The following is a 9,856-nucleotide window of genomic DNA, read 5'->3' on the forward strand; positions in this document are numbered from 1 at the left end:
GATACATGTTGATTTTATTAAGTATTTCTGTTTATATAGGAAACCTACAATGAACAGGTCAAACGCTAAACTATAAATTTCACAGGGTACAACCTTAAAGTTGACACCGTTCCGCTAAACGCAGAAATTCCTGTCTCGCTATTGGCTAAAAATACACAGTTTTTTTCGATTTTTAAACCTCTGTAACATTTTTCTCCAATTTTTTTCTCCACGGCATCATACATTCAAAGCAAGGAGACCGGAAGGCTACATTATTATGGCCGATTTTCAGATTTTTTACTTTATTTTAAAAAATGCATATTTTGCGAATGAAAAAAAAATAGATCCTATTCCTCTAACACAAGCACCCGCAACACGATTCTGAAATCAAATCAGCAATTCTGGCTATCATCAGCTTGTTCGTGTCTTTGGTAGCGGTTGTCTGTATTTCCAGTCTTTTGTCTTTCGTAATTGCTCCTTTTGTTCCTTTATTTTCAAAAATATTTCGAATTTCTCATATGCATAGATGCCTAAATGTTCACTACATTGAACATTCCTAATACCAATGTTTAATATCTACCTATTTATCTATATATCTATCTTTATATATATGTGTGAGTGTGTGTTTGTGTGTGTATCTATGTATGTATGTGTGTATGTATGTACGTTTATGTATATGTGTGCGTGTGTACGTATATGTGTATGTGTGTCTGTGTGTGCGTACGTATGTGTGTGTATCAAATAGATATTAAATAGTAAAAGCACGAAAAAAAATCACGCAGTTATTTATTCATATATATGTATGCATACATGCATGCATAGATACATACATACATACCCACACACACTCACATACATACATACATACATACATACATACATACATACATACATACATACATACATACATACATACATACATACATACATACATATGTGGTTATATGCAACCTTACATACATGAATATTGTCTATTTTTAATAAATAATTAATTTTTCTCTTTTCCAGATCAAATTAAAGCAGAAATGTCTGTTGTACGACCAATTCCAAAACTGACACAGAATCAATCTCCATACATTGACCATGTTCGTAAGTTCCCAATTGCTCATTTACACCGGGACCAAACTATGTATCAGCATCATGAGTTGCCATCTAGTGCCTTAGCAGCCGCAGCGTTGGCAGTGTCGAACAAAATTCAAGCCGAGCTACCGATCACAAGAGAGAGTGCCTTTCGACCAATACCACAGAAGAAACCGTCCTCATCAATCCCAACATTATATTTGAGCGATTGCCAGACCTGCATTCCAAAAGCCACACATATCAGCGAACTGCACCGAATACCCCACTACCTGGATAGACTTTTAATACATTCGTACGAGCCATTTTTCGCTTCCCCTTACTCAAAGAATGGTTTTCTGACAACTATGGACCAAACACGCTCGTGTTTCACCTATGGACTTGCCGAGCAATGTTTCTCGGCTTTTAATCCACATTTTGGACAGTTCGAAAAATCAAATTTGAAAGACAATCTTTGTAAATTAAATCTAACGAATTCCAACTCAACTATATTTTCTCAATCTCCACACCAATTGCCTCCTTTTGAAAAGAACAAGTCTTCATCCTCACTATCAGCAGCGGCAGCTGCCCTACATTCTACACCTTACACACACTGGCAAGACAGTAGTATTCTTTCTTTTTTCAACTTACCAACAAACCCCATCTTGGAAGTGAATACAAGCTCAACATCGATTGCAACACCGTCCCCAAGTAAATCGCTTTCAACTTCAATTGGAAAAGATTATCGACAGCCTATGAACCACCCGCCCCGCTACCAATGCGAGGCTTGTAAAAAAAGTTATGCCACCTTCGGTGGTCTATCAAAGCACAAACAATTCCATTGCATATCTCAAGTGAAGCGGGAATTTAGTTGTAAGTTCTGCTGTAAGTCGTACGCTTCGCTCGGGGCTTTAAAAATGCATATTCGCACACACACACTTCCTTGCCGATGCAAATTGTGTGGTAAGGCTTTCAGCCGCCCCTGGCTTTTACAAGGACACATTCGCACACACACTGGAGAGAAACCATTTAAATGTCCTCACTGTGGGAGGGCATTTGCAGACCGCTCTAACCTACGTGCACATTTACAAACACATTCTGACGTTAAAAAATATGGATGCAAATCATGCAATAAAACTTTCTCCAGAATGTCACTTCTTTTAAAGCATGAAGACAGTAGCTGCCCAGGTTTACGGAGTTAGCTATTAAAACAATAATACAAGCTCGAAATACTCAGAATATTTCAGAAGTAACTAATTTTTGCACACTCTTAGAAAATCTGGCATTTAATTCATTGTTAGAGCTTCACAGAAGATAATTTTTTTCCAGTCATCCATGTTTTATGTAACTTGACGAGAGTAAAATTGTGAGGAGTCGGACATTATACTCAATATTATGATTTTTAAATGATTCTAAGCCTTTGTTTTACTGTTATATGTGATAATTATCAGTGGGTGGAACGGGCTGGCAAAGGTCGTGTCACGGCCCATCTTCCTCTGACTATCCTATAACAAGGAATTAAGGCCTCAGCAGAAGTCATTTGTAAAGTGTCAGCAATTGGAATCTTATTTATCTCCAAGCTGCCTGACACAGACTTATCTCCGTCACACCCAATGCCAACCAATGTAATATAATCGGAAATAGGTTTACCTTCATACTGTCATACCATCAGTAACAGATTTAACTTTATGCCGTCAGAAACTATTGTACTGGCATTAAGTAACAGATCAACAATAATGCCGTGGAGCACAAATTTGCTGTCACACTACGAGATACGGGTCTGCTTCCATACTATAGAACACAAATATACTGTAATTTTATTGATGACGGGTCTATTACTAAACGCTGTTGATCACAAATCTACACTTTGCTAAACTTTCAATGTAATATTTTCATGCCCCACGTCAAAACACATACATAAACACAGACGCCTCCTATGGTGTACGAACATACTATATATCGGCTGACGACCTTGTATAACTTTTATACTGTGGTTTCATTTTATATTTTAATATCATATTCCATATTTTCACTTGCTTTTACGATGTATTCCACGAAGTATTCTTTTCTTCTTTTTTTTTTCTTTTTGCGAGAGGACTTATTATCATTGTCTTCCACTAAACTACTATGTAACCCTATTTTTCACGTATAAAACATGCCTAAATGCTGTCATACTTTTACAGTACTGTCTTGTACTAGTCTCTTGTAAATTCTACGCTCCATTTCTTTATTTTGCGAAGTTTGTGATAAATAAGTGAAACAGAAGCATCAAGTGCTTCAGTAACTGAACAGAAACTCACGATTCTTCTGTCACAAAGAGCTTAGAAGAAAGCTTCAATGTGACCGATCGATGGGCTTCAAATAGCAACCAAATGTTACTCAAATCTCTCACTCAAAGACGGAATGACCACGGTTATAATGCCTTTGCTCAAATGGTTTGCTCAATCAGGGCTAACCTGACCAAAGGTAAACAATAAACAACAGCAGCAACAATAATCTTCTTACAGCATAGCCGACACTCGACTATTGTGACTTTTTTTATGAACAAGAAAATAGAGAAAACATGGCTACTGATTGTAGCTTCTTGTACTTTAGTAACACTTCAAAGAAGTTATTGTATGAACAAAAATAGTTGAATACCGGACTAAATGCTTCGTCATATTTACTTACGATCTTTTTTGTAATTTCAAATCCCCGAAGTATTCACTGCTGTCGTCGTCGTCGTCGTCGTCGTCGTCGTCGTCGTCGTCGTCGTCGTCGTCATCGTCATCGTTGTTTGGCTACAGATCGGCTCCCACTGAGCAGACCTATAATCAAAAGCATTCCATTAACGATCATTCTGTCTTTCTCTCAGGAATTGCGTATCTAGTAACACGTTATCCAACACACCGCCACTTTTTTTTCCCCAAGATGATATGGTTTAACTTGTGAAAGATATAGCTGCTGTTTCTTGCAAGTAGAAGGATCCCGTAAAGGATTCCTGGTTGTCGCGAAATTAAAATTGTATATTTATGAGGCGAAATTTGTATTGATTGTTATTAAATTCTTCGTACTGAAAGCATCGTTACCTTGTGACCTTTAATATTTCATAAACATGCGTACATACCTATAGAGTAGAAATGACGGGATGTATAAGGTTCTATTCAATCGACACAGAATAGGTGTGCATATTCTACGTGGAGTAAGTTCGCCTGGTTGTCAAAACTAGAGAAATCTATATTTTAATTATGATTCTTCATAAAGAAGTCATTATTACAGGTTTTGTTTTAAGGCGGTGAGCTGGCAGAATCGTTAGCGCTCCGGACAAATGCCTAACGATATTTCTCCCGATTCTATGCTGAAATTCCTCTGAAATCGATTTCGCCAATCGATAGAATAAGTTCCAGTCGAGCATTATGGTTGATGTAATCGTTAAGCCCCTCCCCTTGAAATTGCTGGTTTTGTGCCAAAGTTGGAAAGAATTATCACAAGCTTTGTTCTTTAGAAGTCACAGGCTTAACTGCATCTCTTGTGACTGGGTAATCACCTCGCAGCACCTCATATCGCAACCACTATCTGCTTCAGAAATTCGTTTGAAATCCCTTTTTACAACAATTTTGCCGCTTGGTTGCATTTTGAAACTCATATACATCACGGTATCACACACCAGTCTCATCCTCAGTCTTTTTATTCATAAATTTTCGAAATTATGCCCTATCACAAAAGAAACCGATTTTAACTAGCATAAACAATATTTGTATATATGTAAAGTACGTCTAGATAAATGCATCTATGGATGCCTATTTGTGCATACATGTATAAATGTATGCGTATTAGTATGTGTAGCACGCGTGTCTATCAGAGACATTAAACCTTTCAAAATATACATTCGTGTTCCCAGTTATTACTAAAAATAACATATTCTGGTTATACTTTTTCAAATGAGATCTCAACACAGAAGGTAAACTACAATCTTACAGAGGGTTCCTGTTGATCCGATCAACAGAACAACCTGTTCGTGAAATTAACGTGCAAGTGGCTGAGCACTCCACAGACACGTGTACCCTTAACGTAGTTCTTGGGGATATTCAGCGTGACACAGTGTGACAAGGCTGACCCTTTGAATTACAGGCACAACAAAAACTCAGGAAGTAAGAGTGGGAGAAAGTTGTGGTGAAAGAGTACAGCAATGTTCGCCACCATCGCCTGCCGGAGCCTCGTGGAGCTTTTAGGTGTCTTCACTCAATAAACACTCACAACGCCCGGTCTGGGAAGCGAAACCGTGATCCTATGACCGCGAGTCCGCTGCCCTAACCACTGGGCCATTGCGCCTCCACGATAAACTACTACGCGTGGGACAATATAACTCTCTGTACTTACAACATTTATCGCGCCAAAGTTCCAAAGGCTTATAGAACAAGACTAAATAAATGTTCATGCACGAAAATTATTCACGTAACCGCTAAAATTTTCGTTGCGTCTGGCAAACTTTTCAGTAGTTATTGACTCTGTCCGTTATCCAAGCTGCGTTCTTTTTCTTTGTTTGTGCGCATGTGTGTGGGTCATTGTGTGTCCGCATACACATGTATGTATGTATGCATGCATGTATGTATGTATGTATGTATGTATGTATGTATGTAAGTGTGTGTATGTGTGTGCGCGTATGTATATATATGCATGTGTGTACCTGTAATTCACGCTGAACAAACATGAGTTGTACCTGTGTCACGCTGAATCTCCCTGAGAACTACGTTAAAGGTTACGCGTTTCTGCGGAGTGCTCAGCCAAGTGCACGTTGATTTCACGAGCAGGCTGTTCCGTTGATCGGATCAACTGGAACACTCATCGTCGTTGTAACCGATGGAGTGCCAGTTAGTTATATACATGTATGTATGTATGCATTTAGGTATGTATGTGTGGGGTGTGTGCGTGCGTGTTTTGTATGTATCAATCTGTGTGTGTGTGTGTGTGTGTGTGTGTCTGTCTGAGTGTCTGTGTGCGTCTGTGTTTGTGTGTGTGGTAGGGGTCTGGATGTGTTTATTTGTACCAGGACTAGTCTCTGAGTTGAACAATATCAAATGAACTTGCAAATGCTGTAGCGTGATCATTTGAACTGTTGGAAGTAACAGCATAATTTCCACTGAATCACACACGCTTAATGTTTGAAAAATAGAAAGACATTTTGCTTAATGCGGTTCTGGAATCATTGTTACAATGGGAAAGACGGAATTGTTACGACTGGCATGTATTTATTTAATCATGGGTTTGCTCGATAGAAACTGACTTGAGACTAAACATGTACATACAAAGGCGGCGAGCTGGCAGAAACATTAGCACGCCGGGCGAAATGCTTAGCAGTATTTCGTCTGCCGTCACGTTCTGAGTTCAAATTCCGCCGAGGTCGACTTTGCCTTACATCCTTTCGGGGTCGATAAATTAAGTACCAGTTACGCACTAGGGTCGATGTAATCGACTTAACCCCTTTGTCTGTCCTTGTTTGTCCTCGCTATGTTTGGCCCCTTGTAGACAATAAAGAAATAAGAAACTGACTTGAGACTAAACAACTGGGTTAAACAACAATAACAACAACAACAACTACTACTACTACTACTACTTGAGGGTTAAACAACACCAAGTGGAGGCTAAATAACGAAACAAAAACAAGTGTTTACTATGCATGATGTTGGCACTCCGTCGCTTACGACGTCGAGGGTTCCAGTTGATCCGATCAACGGAACGGCCTGCTCGTGAAATTAACGTGCAAGTGGCTGAGCACTCCACAGACACGTGTACCCTTAACGTAGTTCTCGGGGATATTCAGCGTGGCAAGACTGGCCCTTTGAATTACAGGTAGAAAAGAAACAGGAAGTAAGAGTGAGAGAAAGTTGTGGTGGAAGACTACAGCAGGGTTCACCACCATCCCCTGCCGGAGCTTCGTGGAGCTTTTAGGTGTTTTCGCTCAATAAACACTCACATCGCTTGGTCTGGGAATCGAAACCGTGATCCTATGACCGCGAGTCCGCTGCCCTAACCACTGGGCCATTGCGCCTCCACACTATGCATGATAATAGGGTAAAAAATCGCTAGAACCTAAGTAATAGCAAATTATATATAATACGTTTTAATGAAAAATAATTTGAAAAATTTTGAAGATGTACTTGTCTGACAAGTGATTTGATCTGAGTCTGTGTGCAGAAACTAAAACAATTACAGCGTGGAGGACACATATTAACTAATCAAAACCACACAAAGTCTGTTAACTATAACAAATAGTAATTGTTTAAGTGACGTTAACAGTCTTTGTGAGTTTTATGGGTAATATGTATCTTCTACTGCTATATATGAGAAATTTTCTGATTCGTACAATATGTTCTACATTAATGATGATATTACACTTGAGATTTCAGGGAGCAAATTTACATATTTTTCTAAATTGAGGAAAAAGCGTTAACTGTACAACAAATTGGTATATGGCTATTATTCGTATAGAAGTATACGTGTTTATACACGCACACGTACACATTCACACAAGCACAGCACACACACACACACACACATATATACACATATATGTACGTATATGTGTGCATATATAGACATATACATAAATATATATACATATATATTCACATATACTCACATATATATACATATACACTCACATATACATATATACTCACATATACATAAGTGGACATATAGATATATATAGATAGATAGATAGATAGATAGATAGATAGATAGATAGATAGATAGATAGATAGATAGATAGATATGCATAATACATACATATATACATACATACATACATACATATGTGTGTGTGTGTGTGTGTGTGTGTGTGTGTGTGTGTGTGTGTGTGTGTGTGTGTGTGTGTGTGTGTGTAGTAAATTCAAAAACTAGAGAACAAAAGAAAAAGAAAAAACAAATGAACGTGAGAACTAGCACAAGCAATGTATTAATATTACACTCGGTGAAGGAAGAGAGTTGTTTTACGTTTCGAGCACAGCTCTTGATCGGAAACACGAAAAACAGTCCAAAGGGAAAGAAAGAAAGAAAGAAGGAGGAAAATCGCCAACAGTCCACGTGCGGTTACATTTCTGAAAACGATACACACACACACATACATCGTCGGTAAAGCATAAATCCGAAAAAGAAGTACACTTTAAGTATATTTATGGGATTACTTTGGGTTTCACGTCCATAAAGCGCTTAGCTTCACGGCGTATCATCAAATCCCAAACCTGTTGGCTTACATCTAGAAAATGGAGGACAAAAGGACCTCGCAACTCAATGTCAACAACAGGAGATTGTCTCCCTTTGACTATCGATCATAGGTGACTCTCTTATCATGTGGGTTCCAAGAGACCAACAGGAATTTTCTGAAATGCAAGCACGATCCGAAGACTTCCGTTCTAGAGTGATGAATTTCCCCGGGTCAAAGGAGTCCTTTAGTATCCTCGCCCGTTCCGCTATGCACAGTTTACAACGCTTGGTCCCATTTTTGTAGGAGACTGGATTTTCTAGGATTCTTCATGATATTGTGTGTGGAATACCGTCGTCCTTCAGCTGCCACACATAGCTGACTAATGACGTAATATATTTCCTACCCGATACCTTGAAGGAGGATCTGTGGTTGGAGAGTTGTTGCTTGAATGTGTTACCGGTGCAACTGATGTATCTCCGTGCTCGGGTGTTGGCGGCGCTGTATTTGTTGGTGTTGGTGTTGGTGTTGCTGCTGCCGCTGTTGTTGGTACTAGCGCTGTTGGTATTGGTGTCACTGGAGGTGACGATGGTGTTGGTGCCGTTACTACTGGTGTTGGTAAAGGTGCTGTTGTTGTTATGGTCATCATCGTTGGTGGAGGCGCTGTCACTGCTGGTATAGATATTATTGGCGATGGCTCTGCTGCTGTTTCCGTTAGGGATACTGCCATTGCTGTCGTTGATGTTATTGTTGTTATCGCTGGCGATAGTGCTGCCGCTGGTTCTGTTAGTGTCTCTGCTGCTGCTACTATTGATACTGTCGACCCTGCTACTTTAGTAGCCGTTGGGGGAGCTGCTTATGTTGCTGCTGCTATTAGCGTCGGCCAGTACCTTAGCTTCATAGACGAATCCCTTGGTTTCGCAGTGGCATCTATTGTGGTCCCTACATGAGCATCCTGCCTCCGCTCGTGGTCTTGGGGTTGTTAACTAGAATGCTCTTAACATTGGTGGGACGCAGCTAAAAGAAACCCTAAGGTTGTACCTGTTGAAAATGCGTCCGTACCTATGTGAACGCGTGAAACGTAAGTAGGATATTCCTTAAGTTAATAAACTTTTCACACTTCTACATAGGTACGAACGCATGTTCAACACGCACAACCTTAGGCTCTCTTTCACAATATCATGGAGAATGCTAGAAAATCCAAGCCCCTACATAAATGGAACCAAGCGTTGTAAATTGTGCATATCGGAACAGGTGAGGATACTAAAGGACTCCCTCAACCCGGGGATCATCCTTAACTCCAGAACGGAGGTCTTCGGACCGTGCTTGCATTTCAGGAAATTTCTGCTAGCCTATTGGAACCCACAAGAGAGTCACTTATGATCGATAGCCAAAGGGAAACAATCCCCTGTTGTTAACATTGAGTAGCGCGGTCCTTTCCTCTACCATTTCCTAGAGTGGTCGCTCGCTAGAGAGACCATAAACCAACAGGTTTGGGATTTGATGATATTCGGTAAAGTTAAGCGCTTTTGGACGTCAAACCCAAGGTAATCCCATAAACTGGCCTTATCTAATTTTCACCTGTCCTCGTCTGTTGCTGTTTTTTTTTTCGTAAATTCTCCCATATATATATATATA

At 39.6% G+C, this 9,856-nt stretch overlaps 1 protein-coding gene across 1 annotated transcript in view; it reads left to right on the plus strand.

Annotated features, from left to right (window-relative positions):
- Positions 1–4,093, plus strand: part of LOC106874361 (zinc finger protein 391) — a 48,736-nt gene extending 44,643 nt beyond the window's left edge. The window contains exon 2 of the mRNA XM_052968679.1: positions 988–4,093. Coding sequence (XP_052824639.1) covers positions 1,005–2,237 — 1,233 coding nt within the window. The 5' untranslated portion in view covers positions 988–1,004 and the 3' untranslated portion in view covers positions 2,238–4,093. The remainder of the gene's footprint in view (positions 1–987) is intronic.
- The last annotated feature ends 5,763 nt before the right edge of the window (positions 4,094–9,856 follow it).

This window comes from Octopus bimaculoides, chromosome 1, assembly GCF_001194135.2.
Source record: "Octopus bimaculoides isolate UCB-OBI-ISO-001 chromosome 1, ASM119413v2, whole genome shotgun sequence".
Taxonomy (NCBI): Eukaryota; Metazoa; Mollusca; class Cephalopoda; order Octopoda; family Octopodidae; genus Octopus; species Octopus bimaculoides.